General features: G+C 38.1%; 1 protein-coding gene across 3 annotated transcripts in view; it reads right to left on the reverse strand.

The window, feature by feature from the left end:
* RASGRF2 (Ras protein specific guanine nucleotide releasing factor 2) overlaps positions 1-16991 on the reverse strand; it is a 134114-nt gene that overhangs the window by 81922 nt on the left and 35201 nt on the right. For all 3 annotated transcript variants that reach the window (XM_074857299.1, XM_074857298.1, XM_074857300.1), the window contains exons 2-4: positions 9940-10046; positions 1195-1342; positions 492-581 (exon numbers count right to left, since the gene is read on the reverse strand). In XM_074857299.1, the coding sequence (XP_074713400.1) occupies positions 492-581; positions 1195-1342; positions 9940-10046 (345 nt within the window). The remainder of the gene's footprint in view (positions 1-491; positions 582-1194; positions 1343-9939; positions 10047-16991) is intronic.

Consider the following 16991-nt stretch of genomic DNA (forward strand, 5'->3'; position numbering starts at 1 on the left):
GGAACAATCACCATCAGACTGGCTGACAACCTAAACCAAGACTCTCTCTGTATTTTCAATATTTGTACTCCCGCTGCAGTGACAGAATGTAAGTTATTCTCTTGTAAATTTGTAAGTGTGGAGTATAACTTTATAAGTATGGAGTATAAAGTCACTATACATTTGATTCCCACAGGACATAGCCCATGACTTAATTTCAATCTTTACAAGCAGCTGAATGCAATGTGCAAGCTTCTTTAAGAAACAGAATATATATCTTGCAAGTAAAAATGAATACTTAAGTAACAAACACACCATGGAATAAATGCGACACTGAAACATAGGCAGCTGATGTAATTTAAGAGGTTTAAGCAGGGGCAGGGCAAAAGGAATCTTCCTATTTGATTGTACTTATTGAAAATAAATAAGGACAAAACTAGACAGATTAAAATACAGAATTACACCCCCCATCCCACCCTTCTCCTCTTAAGCACAGAAGACTGCATGTTTACCTTTTTAATTTTTTTGATATCTGGATCCTCGTCTTCCTGGTTGCCTTGATAAGGGCGCATTCTTTCTTTTGTTTTATTGAGAGCTATAATCTGACAAAAGCAACCATTCATTAAATGCTTTCTCAAGTTAATGAAATTCTCAGTTACAGAACTAACAAAAAAATATTTTCCCCTTCTTCAAGCCTGTTAAAGCTGCACAGAATGATGAGTACGTATTTGGTCACAGGGACGTGAACACAGTTTTCTGAAAACCAGCAAGGCTATTGATCCAGATGGAGGAAGGACCAGAAGAGAGCTGGTTGTCGTCTCAAAATCAAGTGTGACTTTCAGAATTTACCAGCTCAGGACTGCAACAAAATTTTTTAACATTCAGAGCACTTTGGAATAGTTCTCAACCAAAGACAACGTGTTGAGGATCAAACTCCTTGTGTGAAGACAGGTAGGAAATAATGCAATCAATGGCACTCACACTGCAAAGCAATGTGTCAACTTAAAGTCCCTGACAAAGAAGTAATCCAATCAGTTTAACAGTCCCCAATATTTCTAAGAAAAATATTTAGCCATGGGTTCATAGGGGACTATTACATATTAACCTTACTGGGTTCCATTATTTTCACAAATATTACAAAAATATTGAATATTATTGCAACGCACACAGCAAAATGTTATAATCCAATGATTGCTTGATGGGTCTGGCACATACCTCAGATTTAAGTCTTTCAATTTCTGTGTCTTGATCTTCAAGCTGATGTCGAAGCTGATTGGCTGCAATCTTCTCAGTCTCTACAATCTGGACAAGATGAATGTACTTCTGCATTAACACCTCCCTTTCAATCAGAATATCTGAATAACTAAAAGGGAAACCATTTATGTTAGTAAAAATAGCCAAATATTGTCTTCCATATCCCCTTACGAGATACTGACAGAATAAACACTGCACCAATGACAAGAAACCTGCAAAACCATGTTTGTGTGGCTTAATATATAATGAATAGCTTGATCATTAACCATCCAAACTTAAGAGTATTCAATATCCTTTTTAGACACAGGCTCTAACAGTACCCAGTTTTCCAGCATCCAGTTACCAAGAGCAAGATAACTGCACTGATCTTATGAGCTTCTAATTTTCAGGCTAAGCTCAAGAATTCTATTAATTTTATTTAAAGGGCTGCTTGTTTTTCATCTTTTGGAAGGACTTGGGGGGAGAATCTGGCACTTCATCAGAACTATTTCTAATTCTCTCCACCTGTCAGATCTCTTTACAGAAGAATTCCCATCATAACTGTTATTTTAGTTTGCTAACACCTATTTTATTGTTTAGGCCAGTTTGAGCTTACTTAAATAAATGCATTTATTCCAATTAGTAACAGGAACTATGATGTCAGTCTTTCTTTTAGCTCTTGGGTGGCAAACTGCTGTTGATTTGTATTCTCCTGAAAAGGGACAGTATCCGTAGTGCAATTAGATGTCACAGAGCAGTGACGAGCATCACACTAGAAGTACTGTTCTCAACTTCAGGTAAAGGAGAAATCAGTTTCTTCCTATGCAACACCTTCATTAGACTATTCTTTCATGTGATTCAGTCTCTCTCACATAGATAATTTAAAAGTGCAGAAAATGCACAGTGCTATGACATGCTTGTTTGCTGGCCTTGATCCAGCAGTCTACAGATTCAGATGTCTACAGACACATACTGATTCTTTACCTAGGTTTCAGGAAGCTTGTTCCTGTGAGAGTTAAACAATTTTACAAGATAAAGACAAAACTACACAAAGGACAGCAGAACAAAGCCCTAATCTTTGACAAGGGATCTCTTACTATTTTATGATCTATCACTGAAAATGCTGACTATCATATCTTCTCCCACTGTCAAGTTAGCACAGGACTTGGCAGAAGGAATTTTTGGATTGCACACCTTTTCCTTTTAAATTTCTTTCTACTTGTTACAGCACTCATAAAAAATGAACATTCGCTGTTAAATACTGGGAGGCTTTTAAAAATGTAATAATGTGCATCCTCTCCAGTTAATCTTTTTTTATATATATATTTACTGCCATTTCAATCAGTATTAGTGCAGTTATATACTGGACGGGGCCAATATTGAGTACAGCTATTAAATTCAACACCTAACCTAGAAAGCAAGCTTAGATTTAAAATAATTAGAATGAGTTCCCACAGCTATCATAAAGCAAAAGTTTTTTCTCTTTGAATAGATTATAAAAAGAACAAAAAATGAGTTTAATTCTATTTCATTTATTCTTATATTTTAACTACTGCAATAGTAAAAAAAAAATAGTAAAAAAAATAGTAAAAAAAAAAAAAGCTCAGGGCACCCTCTCCAGCAAGTAAAACAACATACATTAAAAAATCTGTCACAAACCAATCCATATATCTTAACTGTGCATAAATAGTAATAATGTATGAGATTTGGTCTTTTAAAATCACTCAATAATAATCTTTTTTGCTTTGCAAGAATCCTGTTTTTTCAGAAACCATAGCACTTAATCTCTTTGCACTCTAAAAGGCATTTTGCATGTGATAAAAAGTATCTGAGTTAGAAACACAGTTAGCACTAGTTGTTTTACAATGATGAGAGACATTACAAAGATAAAAACGTATGTAACATACTAAGAAATGCATTTCTTAGTAACTGCAGCACCACCTCGATTTACATTTAATATAAAGAGTAGTCTTTTCTACCTAAAACCAGATCCAGAGAGGTGACAAGACCTTTTCTTCTATTCATCCTTTTTAAAATTCTTAAAATTTTGCTATCAAATGTTTCCAATACAGAATTTGACAGATTTGGCTGTGCTTTTATTCAAGACTGAGGGAAATGGTAGGACACAGAATCACAAAGGGTAAACAGCAGCTGCAGTCAGAGCTGACATAAGACTCAAGCTACTATTATATACAATGTTTTTCTTCCACTTTATTTTTATTTTTCTCCTTTAGGGGAAGAAGCTTCCTCTAGACTTTTCAGCTTCTTTAAATGCATTAAGCCAGACTTCCACAGTCTTGCTTTACTAGGGAACAAAAACTTTGTAGAAATGGAAGATTGAAAAGTTTTTGTTCTTTTAAGATGTACTTAAGAGTATTTTGCCTAGTTAGTGGCTTTGGCTGTCTAAAATGTCAGTCTCAGCCTGGAAACCAAACAACATTTCCTTCACTCCCATAATTAGCAGTATGAAGAGGAGTTAATTAGAAAAGCCAACGTACACCTACACTAACTTAGAATAGGCTATCCATTTTCTTCTCAAAACTGCTACTTGTTCAGGGAAAGGAAAATGATAGGATTTTGGAATAAACTTCATGTACTTCCAACAGCCCTTTTCATCCATCTCTCTGTAGGTATGAGTTAAAGATCATCATGCCTAAAGTGCTAACCTGTATATCCAGCATAATGCCAGGAGTCTTCCAAGAGGGCAGGGTTTCAACAGTGACTTGATTACACATGTATACAAAATTCTTTGTTAAAGAAAATTGTACCGAAGTGTTCAAATGTCAAAGGAAAATGAAAAATTCATAAAACAACTTGTAATCAGACAGCCTCGATCTAGTTCTCTGGCTTGGATATAATTTAATAGAAAGAAGCAACTGCTGTGAACCACAGCTTTCTATGAATTGGTATTAACATTTGATTGTGAGAAGCAATTCTGTAAATTTATAATATGTAGTAACACTCAAAGACAGAGCATCTTAAAAGCTGAGGCTATAGCTATTTTCTACTATCATCTGTAGAGACAGGACTCAAAATAGATATTTCATGAACCTTAAACTCTGATTGACCACTACGTACCACATAGAGACAGAAAGAAATGATGAAAGTCCTGAGAAAAATTATGCATCATTTAGGCCCTGTGAGAGCTGACATGCTCAGAGAATGGCAGGAAAACTGGAGAAAGTTTAACCAGTGCCTCATTATTAAGGTCTCCTTGTTGTGGTAGCAGACCAAGATAAAGGCTCCAGTAGTGCCAACAGCAAATATAACTGATTTTTGTGCTGAATTACGACCAGATTTACAGTTCATTGGATCACTCTATGCTAATTGTACTAAAGCTGCTCAGGCAGCTGAAAGAACCAGGCATTGGACCTGGCCAGAACTATTTATGATCATATTAAATCACCCTTTTGAAATGCAAAATGCACAGCTTAATCAACTCTTTATGAAAACTAGGTAATATGGCTCTGGGGGTCTGGAACACAAAAGAAATTGCCTACATCTGCCCATACTAACCACCTTCAAGCAGCTATAGGACTCCTTAACAGAGAAGGAAGAGCCTCCAGACCAGTTTTAAAGTCTAATGGCACATTAACAGCCACATTAGGGATGGAAACAGTAAACATTGAAATAGAACTTATGTAATCCATCCCTATGACTCTAACCAAGGTGACTTGGGAGACCATGAGTACACAAGTATCATTAACCTTTAATGAACTCCTGTATGATACCGGATAACGAAGAACACCTATGTCTGCGAGGGTTACAGGGCTAAGCCTTATCAGAAGATACAAAATTAAGATGGGCTTTCCGACACGCATGGACAATTGTTTAGAAAGGCTGTCAAAGAAGTGTCTGCTGACTTCCAGTCAAACAGGTGGGAAATAGCACTCAGACCAGTGAACCACTACAGCAACCAGGATCAGAGGGTTGGTTGACTGAGCAACTCATCTGCACTCGTGTGTGTGTGCCTGTGACAGCTGGAGATGAGAACGTCCAAGGGCCAGTTACCAGCTAGACTGAATGTGCAAGGCAGTTACGGGAGAGATCCAGAGTGTTTGGGTCTTTACGTGTGTTCTTGTGTGCAGGGTTGGGGCGGAGCTGTGCACCAATTCATGGGGGATCCACAGTGCATGTGTGTATGTGGTGTGGGTGTGTGAGGTAGCTCGATGCACATGGGGTCCAGAGCCAGTTAGACTAAGTGTCTTACACCAGTTACTAAGGGATCCACAGTGTGCTGGAAAGGGTGGGGGGTGGGGTGCATGCCTATCTGTGAGTGAGAGGGACTAAGTACCAGTAACTGGAGAGGCTCTGTGGGCACTGTGGGCTTGTACTTCCAGGTGCCAGCCACTGCGGAGATGGAGGATCCAGAACCAGCTCCTGGACAGACTGCACATTTATTGGAGGGAACCATACTGTATATATGTATTGTACATATTTTCCACTAACGTACCTTCATTCTCATCAGAGAGGGGAACAGGATCAAGCTGCTGGTGTTGTCTGTGCCCACATGAGCGCTGAATGTTTCTGTCTGTGCCCATCCGTGCAGCCAGCTGTGTTTGTGCCTACATATGCATGTTCATTTGCATTGGAATTACATGCCCAGGCTCACTGCTGGTTCAACCTGGGTATAGAGAGCAGCAGCAGCCTCACCTATATCAACCTACCAGCTGCTGGCAACCCCTACCACTTTGTTCTGTGGATCTAGCTAAACATTATTTGGAAGGCAGATATGAGGTTGCTTTGCCCATGTTTTGAGCATTACTCAAATTCTCAGCCAACTGGAAATTATGAAATTGTAGTTATTATGGCACCAAGACTCAGCTAATACAGTTTCTCCAACAGCAAGGCATCGGCAGCAAGGCATTTGCACTGAGTTTCTAGGCAGCTCTGAGCTACATACTGAGCTTACAACTGCCTGCAAAATACTATGTATTAGCAAAATACAACTGCATTAGCAAGCAAAGTGTGCCAACAAATCTGAGAGCAAGCTTTTTTGTTTTTTTTTTTTAAACTGACTGTTGAAGGGCAGTAGCTCCTCATATGCTTTAATCAGAGACCTAGCTGAAAGAAGCACTCCCACTTCCCCCCCTGCACAGCACTCATGCTCTCCCACATCCCACCCATGCACTCCCCTCTCCCTTGTCGGTGTGTTGTGTGGATGTGTAGTGAGCAGACCTGGAGGAATGAGACGGATTCAAACTAAGCTGGCAAAAAATAAACAAAATATAATTCCTTTTAGCGCAAATCAGTTTCCCAAATAAGTTCATGCTCGTGCCTGCATGAGAGAAGGGTTGGTAAAGGTGTGGGAATGAATGGGTGACTTATGAGAATGACAGCTGCTTCCTTCAGCAGCAATGTGGGCTTACGCAGGACTAAAGCATACGTAAAACTACAGACTGAAGCACTTCATTTAAGACATTTCAATAAGCTAAAGTAGAAAAGGCCAAGAAATTTGATGAGTATTGCATCCCTATTTAAAAAAAGCATAGAACTTTTGAGTGAGATGCAAAAAATAATTAAAACCATAGAAGAATTTGTGAGAGAGGGTGAAAAGTCCGCCTCAGTGTATTGAGAGTGAAACAGATTTTTTCATAGGAGACTGAGTTCTGGAACAAAGCCCAAAACAGGACTTCCACATGCAGTCACTGATGGAGGAATTAGGATTTGTCAGGAATAAATCCTCCAGCCCAGAAATGTAACTCAGAAGAAGCAAACCCTACTCTGCCACCCTGGATATTACTGAGAACTCAAAACACTGAGACTTCAAATAAAATGGAAAGAGATTAAAAGTAGGTATGAATATGGAGCTCATAATGGATTCTCATTAAAATATACTGAATTGCACCTCCCATTGCAAGCCCACAAGCCAATCTCTCTCAAATGAGGAGAGGGCACTATGGATAGGAACATAGTGCCAGCTCTTGAAAAGTGTACACAGTACCCCCCAAATCATAAGCAGTAGCATCCCACCCACAGTGAAATCTTCCAAAAAACAATGGACAATGCCACAGCAAAAAAATTTTTAATTATAAATCTGTATCCAAATAAAAAACCTATTTATCCAGAGTGGGACGTGGGGTGCAGTGAGATCGTGTTATTTTTTCAACAGTCTGTTTATAACTTGCAAAATAAATAAAACATGGAAGAGATTCTGATGGCTGCAAACATCTATTTGGCAAAAAGTCATGAAAAGCAATCCAAAATTAGATTTTGTATACATCAATCTAAGAAAAGCAAAAAGAAAAAAAAAGGAAAAAAGAAAAAAACCTCAACTACTTTGTCTCAGCTAAAACATGGATTACCATAGCTACTCATGAGGATGAGACCCTCCAGAAAGCAATTAAATATTTCCATTTCACAAATGCCAATATACTCAATCAGAACAGGACGTTCCAGGCCTCTTTTTAATTTAAGGGTAGGGGGAATGTTCTCAATACCTCCTAGAATTTCTGCCTACAACACCTGACATACTACAAAAAAGTATCTTCAAAGGGCTACACAAAATGTCATTTAGCAATTCAAAACCATAACCTGAGAGGAGGGTCAGAAATGTCTTAGGCTAGCCTCAAATGAACAGTGACACTGAAGAAGTTGCCGAAGCTTGTCCCATTTGTCAAAAATACAGAACAACACAAGGAAAAAAGTCTAAATCATGATGCAGGCAAAATTTAATCCCTGAAGCAAATCTGTTCTATTTTGTTTAATTGAGTTGGCAAGAAAAGTCTTATGCAATAGTATAAAACTATTATTTTCACTTCTTTGTTATGTCTCTTTGGTAGAAGACCCAGTGGTTAAGTAACTAATTATGCAACTCCAAGTTGTTTTGCTAGACACGATGTAAAGCAAATAAAAGCAGCCTCCAGTGAAGTAGAAAAGCATCAGAAGAATGAGGTAACCACAGTAGCATAAAACACTCTATGTTTAGCAACTACATTTCAGAAATTTTATGTCACTTGTTGATATTTTGTTCAAGAAAAGAATACTAGAACAAGAAAAGCCATGTCCAAGTCCCCAGAAAATTTCCCCAAGAAATTTAGACACCTATGCAGAAAAGTAGATTAAGAAAATCCTCCAAATGCTATAGGGCCCTGAGAAACACCCTCACAGTGGTGTCCATAGTTCGATGATATTATTAAGACTGTCATTTCAGATAGGCACAAATAAAGGGGAAAAAGTTGAACAGCGGAAGGGACAGAGATAAAAAGACTGATCTTGCTTACACAGAGACCCAGTTGTCTTCTGAAGGCTGCAGTGATAACTTTCTGGTGGAGTCAAAATTCAACCACTCTGACTTTGAACCTCATGACTAACTTCTTAGTAAGTTTAAGTTCTCGGTATTTTCAACTGTGTGTTAACATTGGCTTAATTTTCTGTTAGGTTCTGCCTTGAAAATTCATGTGGATACATTTACAGACTGAACTACCCAGGGAGAAATTTTAACTCACTGTTATGAAGCTCTTCTTGCTTACATGTCTTTTATACCTGGCACTGGACAAGAAGAAAATTATCCTGAGAACAGGTTCCTACTTCCCCTGAATGCCCTTACCACAAGGCAAAAAGTCATGCTCCTTTCTTCACTTGCTTTCAGTCATACTCCACAAAAGAAATTGACTAAGATCCAGATGCAATGTGAAGACCTCCCTCTTCTTCTCCTCCCTCAGCAATATGGAACTGCCCACTGGTGGATATGCTCTCCTGGGATGGGCTGAGAGTTCAAAGGCTCATAGCTTCTCAAGACCTGAAATAATGTGTTCACCCACAGGGCTACTGTGCAAAATGTGGTTCACATAATACGACAACCCAGCAGGTGCTTTCCAAGAAAGAATGAGACCCTGTTCAGTTAGGTACCAATGCTAAGGAGAGGATTCAAATCCAAAGACTGGATGCCCAGGCGACACAAGACCTGCAGCTTCAGGGCCTCGTTTCACAAGTTCTAAATTAAAAACTACTAGCTGGTGGTGTTCATTTTTAGTTAGAAAGCAAAATCACTTCTGTTTACAGGGCTCATGTCCTAAGCAACTCAGAAACTGCCTCGTTCCTTGTGCGTTACCATGGCACTGCAGAGTAGCTGAGGTGAGTGTCTATGAGAGGAGGCTGAAGAAAGTGCATTTCAGCAAAGACATTTGCCTCTGCAAACCATTTCACAAACCTTTAGTTAGATGATTTTCATTTAGATTATACTGTAAACCTTGCCGATCTGCCATGCAGACCTTTTCTCAGGGTAAGATGCAGTCACATGGCTGGAAGTCCTACCATGTCCCTTTTCACAAGACTGATCATTGTTCAGGACTTCAGTGTTTAAGTCAAAATTTTATTTGTTGCACTTCATCATCACAGTGGTTTGACCTCATATTTCTTAGATTTATTCCTATATAAGTTTTATAAGAAACACTCATTTATTCATTTGGCATATCACTTATTTCTTCATTCATCCCCTTTTCACTTTGCCTCTAACAGAGGACTAATCCTAGGGGTTGTTTCCAATAAAAGAGTATTCTTCTTGAACTAATCTCAACTGGAACACAATTATTCATGAATGATAAAATACAGTGATATAAGCATGAATGATAAAGGTATTTTTTCTTATACCCATGAATTGCAAGCAATATACATCTAATGCACTGTAACATTCATTTCTGTTTAGAAAGTAAATTTAGATTTTCAAATTATCATCAATTTATTTACAATAAAATGAAGCTGAGGATTAAAAATCATGTTTCATACCTAGCTTGATGAATAGCTTCTACCCATTCATCTCCATCAACTTCATCCTCGCAACGGAGTTCCAGTGGCTTCTGCCCTTCATGTCCAAAAAGAACAGTAAAGTAATGCTGCAAATTAGAACAAGAAAAAATAAATGTCCATAAACTCTTTGAAATAAAACAGATATATAAAATTTTAAAGAAAAAGAATCTGACTTTTTAATCACAGCCTAGGAAGATGTGTTTTACGCTGTTAGTCATGAAACATGGATTGAAGTTGAAACTGTATCCTTAACAGATTCTCCTGTGTATCAAGGTAATAGCTTTCATGATACTTATCACAGGTTATTGTTCTTAAGCTCCCACATACAAGACAACAGAATATAATTCCCTAAGTAGCTTCTACAGTCAAATACACTAGTGTGACTGCAGTGGGATGTCTGTACTTCTTTTTCCCCTGCACTTTTTCACCTAAAACATTTCTTAAATGCCAGTACAGGATACCAAATCTGGAACTGCCACAACTTCCTCACAAGTATGCAGATTGCGCACTGGCTCTAGCTTCTTTCCTCACCTTTCCAACAGAACAATGAAAGTGTCCCTTCTCATTCGTCACACTCCCAAAACATTTTTGCCCTTCTTTCAAGAAGCCTCACCAATAAGCGTCATTGCAACAACTTTTTGTTTTCACAAGAAAATGCTATTCACACCAGAAGTGTCATATTCTTCAATGGCATTTCTTACATGAAGGATGTTGCCCACAATATGTCCCATAGAACACAGAACTTCTGGAAAGCTTTTGCTGCTTTCAGAATGTAGTAATAATAGTAGTATCTAATGGCAAGGGGAGAACCCCAGTCTACCTTAAAACCCATTTCACAAGGTTGGTAATTTTACAACCTTATTTTGCATAGCTTGCATACTAACTTACAGCCAGGTAGCAAATATAATTCTTTCATATTAGATGAAATAGGCCAGAAAATATTCTACCTAAACACAGGCCTGTAATTTCCTCAGGTGCCTTAAATGCACCCATTAGCAAGCCAGCTGTTTCACAGGCAGAAGGACCAGTGTGGGATCTGCCCATACATAAAACCATCTGGTTATTAGGTCTGATGTGATTCAGGAGCTCGTATAGCTAAACATCTCTGCACCGGACCACTCAGTTCTCTCCATTACCTAGAACTTCTCAACCCCTCTTCCACCTTCATTCCAGTTAACAGAGAACCAAGTACAACGACATATGGCAGCAATTTCCTTCTGAGGTCTAACAGCAAATTCCAAACTTGCTCCAGTCAGCAAGCGAGGTGTATAATTTGCGTTCTCCCATGCCATTAGCCATTGTTTACAGCAGTAAGAAACCTGAAGTGATGTCAACAAACATTCTGCTTTCCTTGTCAAACCCACAGCTCAGCTGAAAAAGCCTCACTGAGCCAAACAGAGATGAAGCAAATATAAAACACCTCAGAATTAAAAGCCATTTCCAAGGGAGGAGGAACACAAGCATAACAGAAACAGAAGGGATTAAATTTTACCTAAGGAGAATTAGCTGCAGATATTTTTAACATTGATAATGAATTTTGTCCACATAAAAAGAGATGATTTCATCCATTTATTGGCCCCTTCTGAAACACCTGGCAGCCTGCTGTGCACGTACAACACACAAGTCGTCTGTGCAGTGTGCAGGTTCAACACACCCCAGATGCACTGGATTCACTACACTGGCTCTAGCACTGTCTGTGCACCTGTACTCGCGTCGAGGTTTGTGCCTGGGGACCTCACATTTACAAAACCCAGCTGCCTCTGTGCGTCTGAGTACACTCATATGTTTGGTTTCTTTTTGGGTAACATGAGTAGGTATGATGGTATTCCATAAAGAGAAAACTATTCATTTGTGTGTTATATTAATTTACTAAACATTGTTATGTGTGTACAAAACACTTTTCCTACAGAAGACTACAAGCACTGCAGGATTAGCAACAGACCAGCAAAACAGAAACAAGACAAAATAAGAAGCAGCATTCACATTATCGGGCTATACAAAGAAAGCCCAAGCTCAGCCATTAAGTTTCAGAAACAAAACAATTCCAGAGTACAGACAAGGATCAATAAATCATTAGAAGGACAATTCTACAAAACTGTGGTTTTTTGACAGTGCATATCAGTTAAACCTGAATGCCATGAATAGAAAGAAACATTTAATCAGGTCCATAGGATTCTCCATAGCAGTGATAGATAAAAACTTCCATAACAATACAGTGTGGTTGAAAACAACCTACAGGACAATAAAAAGTGAAGCAAGATTACACACACATGTGCTATGTTTATAGACTGGAATAGTCTATTTTTAAAAGTGTATTTAAAGATAAATCACACTGTTCAGAGCTGCATTTTATGTAACGAGTTATTTATGTTTCATAAAGCTGCTACATATAAAATTAGAATAAAGACACAAGTGTAGACAAGCACTGGATTTAATCCCATTGTGTAGGGATTCAAGTTAAAGGGAGAGACAATATTACAGTCCTTCCTACTTTTAAAGTGAGGTAACTCGGACCTCTTTTGAGCATGACTTGCAGTGATTTCATGTTGCAGAATTTAGACTTAGAGGTCTGCAGTTACTATGGTGATAGGCATGATCTAAACACTTAGTTAGCCCAAGAAAATGCACAAATTCAAACAAACTTAGAGGGCCACTACATAGGACTGGACCCAATGAAACAAAACCTAAATTTTTAAAGGCATTTGTTTTCAGAAGCTACTTTAAAAATCATCTACATTCAACTCTAGAATATGCAAAGTGCAAGCAAAATATCATAACCTGCCTCTAAAAAGAATCTCTAAGTCACCATTGAATCCTCTTTTTAAAATAAATGTTGCTCATTTACAAAACTAATTTACTACAAGAAAATAAGATGGTTTCTGTGATGCATTATTAGATTTTCAAGTTGATGACGTATATGAGTGGGTCTATATACATATACATATACATATACATATATTTATATATAGACATATATAATTTTAGCACTGCCATTCAATCTGCTAAACAGTTCAGCTTCCACACCAATGCAGTACAGTACAGGTAAGAACCACCTTTCTGCATACACACTATTAGTTTCTGGAAGTGATAACAGTAAATACTTAATAACTACAGGACACATTTATATCAACTATCTTCACTATCACTCATCACATCTGTTGGACTAGCAGGCAGGCACTCATGTTTCAAGTTAAGCCTGTGGTTCAGTTGGACAATTTTTTTATTGTTTATTTTGAAAATCTTCAGACTAATATAAGATACAATGAACATTCTGTATTTTGATATAAAACAAATTCAGTAGTTTCATTTTAAGGTGTCTTTTCAGTATTCAGGTATGTACAAGCAAAATAGTAAGTCTTCATTTTAACAAAAACATTTATGACATAGTTCTCGAAAATAAAGCTTGGGAAAAAAAAGAAGGGAAAGTTTCATACACCTTGCATGGGTATGAAGGCACTATCTTGACTGACAGTCAAAGAAAGAACAATGGGATCAAGATGAATCAAGAATATTGTTGTGTATCACTTCTCTGACTTGTATCTAGTGCTGATCAGAGTTTCTTCATACGGTGAAAAGGATAAACTAAGGAATGAGCTGATGCGCACTTCTGCTTCAGAGACAAGACTGTAACAAGATTAAGGCCCTGAGTGAAATAAGTTCTGTACCAGAGTAAACTGATTATTATGCTGCATTCCCCACTGACAGCAGTTCACACCATGACTTAGTCCTTATAAAACTCCCCAAATAATAGCTGTATTTTAAATAAGACGGCAAAAACTCTGAAGTCACCATGCTTTCCAAGGGGAAAAAAAAAAAAAAAAAAAAGAATTGTTCTGGTAAAAAAACAACAACAAACCAACAAAAAAAAAATCCAAAACCCAACCCAAATGATATATGCCCTGTAACAGAAACACTACTTCTAAGACATACTGAGGTAGCATTTCCACCAATACAGACACCTCTAAGACTAAATTTCCTGAGAGTAGAATACTGTTCTTGTTGTAGCTGACAAAAGCATTTGGTGTTTATGAAGTGAGAGTCACAGGCACCGTGCTCTCCAACACATGGGGACAGTCCCACAGCTCCTTCTCTTCCCTCCACCTCACATGGAATCTCAAAGGGCATCTCCTCTCCTATTTCTTATCTGCTATCATCTGAAATTTATCACTACATCTGCTTCATCAGTTACTCCTTTTCATCCCCCAGTAGTTGTAGTAACCTGCCATGTCTTTTCCATTTGTAAATTAGTGGTGATTCTTGCAACAATTCCGTTACTGAAATACTGAAGGACCAAGGAGAATGAGCACCCATCTTCCCATGGTGGTGTTGCTTTCTGTCACAGGCAGAAGAGCTGCTACCCTAGACAATAACATTGCTTGACAACTCCTACTGCAAGCTCCTGCCTTCAGTTCCTCATAAATTTGGTCAGCTTTGAGTGTCCGGATGGAAAAACTTATACTGGAGAAATGATGCATGTGCCAACCGTAGTTTTGTTATCTTACCCTTCCATCAGCATGGCACAGAAACATCTAAATTATGTTTCAAAGGACACCAAGGTGACTACCAAATTGTATTGTTGGTTGTAAATTATTGTAGTGTGGTAATAGCCACCTGTCAATGAACTGCTTTTCCCTAAACTTTTCTTACTAAACATAAAACACATCTAATTTTCTTCTTAATATACTATAAAAATACCATTTTAAAAGCTTAAATGTGTGTGACCTTGTTAGATGCTATTTCCTGGTCTTCCAGTGACATTGCACTGTCTTGGTATAATCATTCAAGCCAGGACTTCAAGAGTAATTTAAAAAGAAAATTCTAGCTGTCAATATTGATAAGAAAGTACACTATAAATGCAAAACAACTGTGAAAAGTTAGTCTGTGTACCAAGATTGCTGCCAAAAATTAAAAGCCTTAACAAAAGTCTGTCTCAATGCAAGGCATGAGGAAGCTTAATCATTTGCTGTATCTTTAAGGCTTATATTCACTACCTGAAGTTTATATAGACATATTTAAAACCTTTGAGGCTAAAAAATGTGGAAGCAGCAATTATTTAAAATTTAAGATGACAAGCTAAAAATATTTCTCATTCTTGACTTCTAAAGACATTTGCATTTCAGAATCTGGAAGCTTGTATGCAATCTCAAGCACTAGTAAATTATTGGGCAGAAGAGGACAATCACTGCAGCAATTGAAGACTCTTCAGTAATCCCTGAAGGAAAAGCAGCAAACTGCAGTCTAAATCAAAGTAGCTTGCACTATTCAAGGACATGTTAACTCATGAAGTTTTCAGATGTGTTCTACTGACAGTATTTTATCCAGCTTCTCAAATAAAAAACATGTATATTATGTATTTCTTACATCCTGGGAAAAAGGAAGGAAAAGAAAGGAATATGTTTGGAAGAAGGCAGCAACCCTAAAAGGGAACGAGTGCAAAAGGATGAGTGTATGGAGGTGAGGGAAATATTTGGGGGAGGTGAGGGAAATGTTTGGGGGAGAAGACAACAGTCCCTCCCCATCACTGGATCAGCAGCATATTAGTGGGAAGGAGAGTATTGTGTCTTGAGTCAAAGGAAGGCAAATGCCAGGGTTGGGTTTTGCCACATCTTGAGGCTGTGCCACTAGCAGTGGCAGGAAATTCATAACCCATTGCTGTTAAATTAGCGTGATAATGGAATAATGACAGGAGGGTGAAAACCATGACAATTTTTTAAAAAGTTTCCAGGGAGACCTACAAAGCCAATACACTTTATGCTTGTATCACACCAATTAGTAGAAGCTATAATGAGACCAGGATTAGTGGACATCAGAATCAATATGATGTACTTGGGAAGAGTCAGTACAGCTTTTGTAAAACGATGTCATCTCCTCTAAACCCAGTGGAGTTCTCTGAAGGGGTCAACAAGCATTTGGACTATGATGATACGGTTTTCAAAATGCTTTTGACAGATTTTTAGGGAAACACGCATCTAGGACTTGCACGAAAAACGTTCCTCCACAGACAAAAGCAAAAAAAATTTGATCAAAAGCTAGGAAACAGAGCTGGACTACTGGACCATCTGTCAGTTCTTACAATGGAACAAGGTCATCAAAGGACTTCCTCAGGGAATTGCGTTGAGGACTGGGACAGGCATTACAAAGGATGACAAAGTTTGTTAATTATTCAAGGTAGTAATGATGAGAACCTATTATGAAGAACTGCAGACTCAACATACCGAAGTTACTGGACAGTAAAATGGCAGATGAAATTACTTGTACGCAAATGTAAAGTGACATACAAGCGGAAAAACTTTTCAAGCTCTGTATGTGAAAAGATGGGCTCTGTGCTTGGTACTACCCCTCAGGAGCAAGATCCTGGAATAAGTTCCATGAAAACATCAGCCCAATGCTCAGCAGCTGCCAAAATGTGCAAACCAGACTGCTAGGGACAATTGGGAAAGAAAAAGAAAAAAAGTGGACAAGGCTGTTACGCTAAGAAAAATCTTGAATGCTCTGAGTACGTTTGGACCTCCCATCACAGAAAGGGCAACATAAAATGGGAAAGGTTCAGAAAAAGATGAAAGTGGTATGGAAGGGCTAGCATACATCCAAATAAGATACTCATTTAAGTAAAAACTTGAGCTGAGACTCCTCAGTACAAAGAAAGGAACAACTTCAGGGATACAATATGGGTCTACAAAATCACGAGATATGGAATGGATAGACAGGGATCCACTGCCCTATTTCTCTTTGAGTAAAAAAAAAAAAAATCTATTAAATGAATGTCATAGAAATCAGCTTCGAAACAAATAGAAGAAAGTGGTTCTTCATGCAACTGGTAGTAAACTGGTGTTGCTCCTTTACAAAGGAAATGGTAGATGCAGTGTCAGTGGGTTGCAGGTAGATTAAAGAGTTCACTATACAGAAATTGTGAGCTACTCAACACACAGAATTCATATATTCAGAATTCAAACAGTCCTGAAGCTTGAAAATAACTGGAAGCTTAAAGTCATCTCAGAGGAGAGGGAAAGGAAAAGTAAAATATGTACCTA

The sequence above is a fragment of the Strix uralensis genome, chromosome Z, assembly GCF_047716275.1.
Source record: "Strix uralensis isolate ZFMK-TIS-50842 chromosome Z, bStrUra1, whole genome shotgun sequence".
Lineage (NCBI taxonomy): Eukaryota > Metazoa > Chordata > Aves > Strigiformes > Strigidae > Strix > Strix uralensis.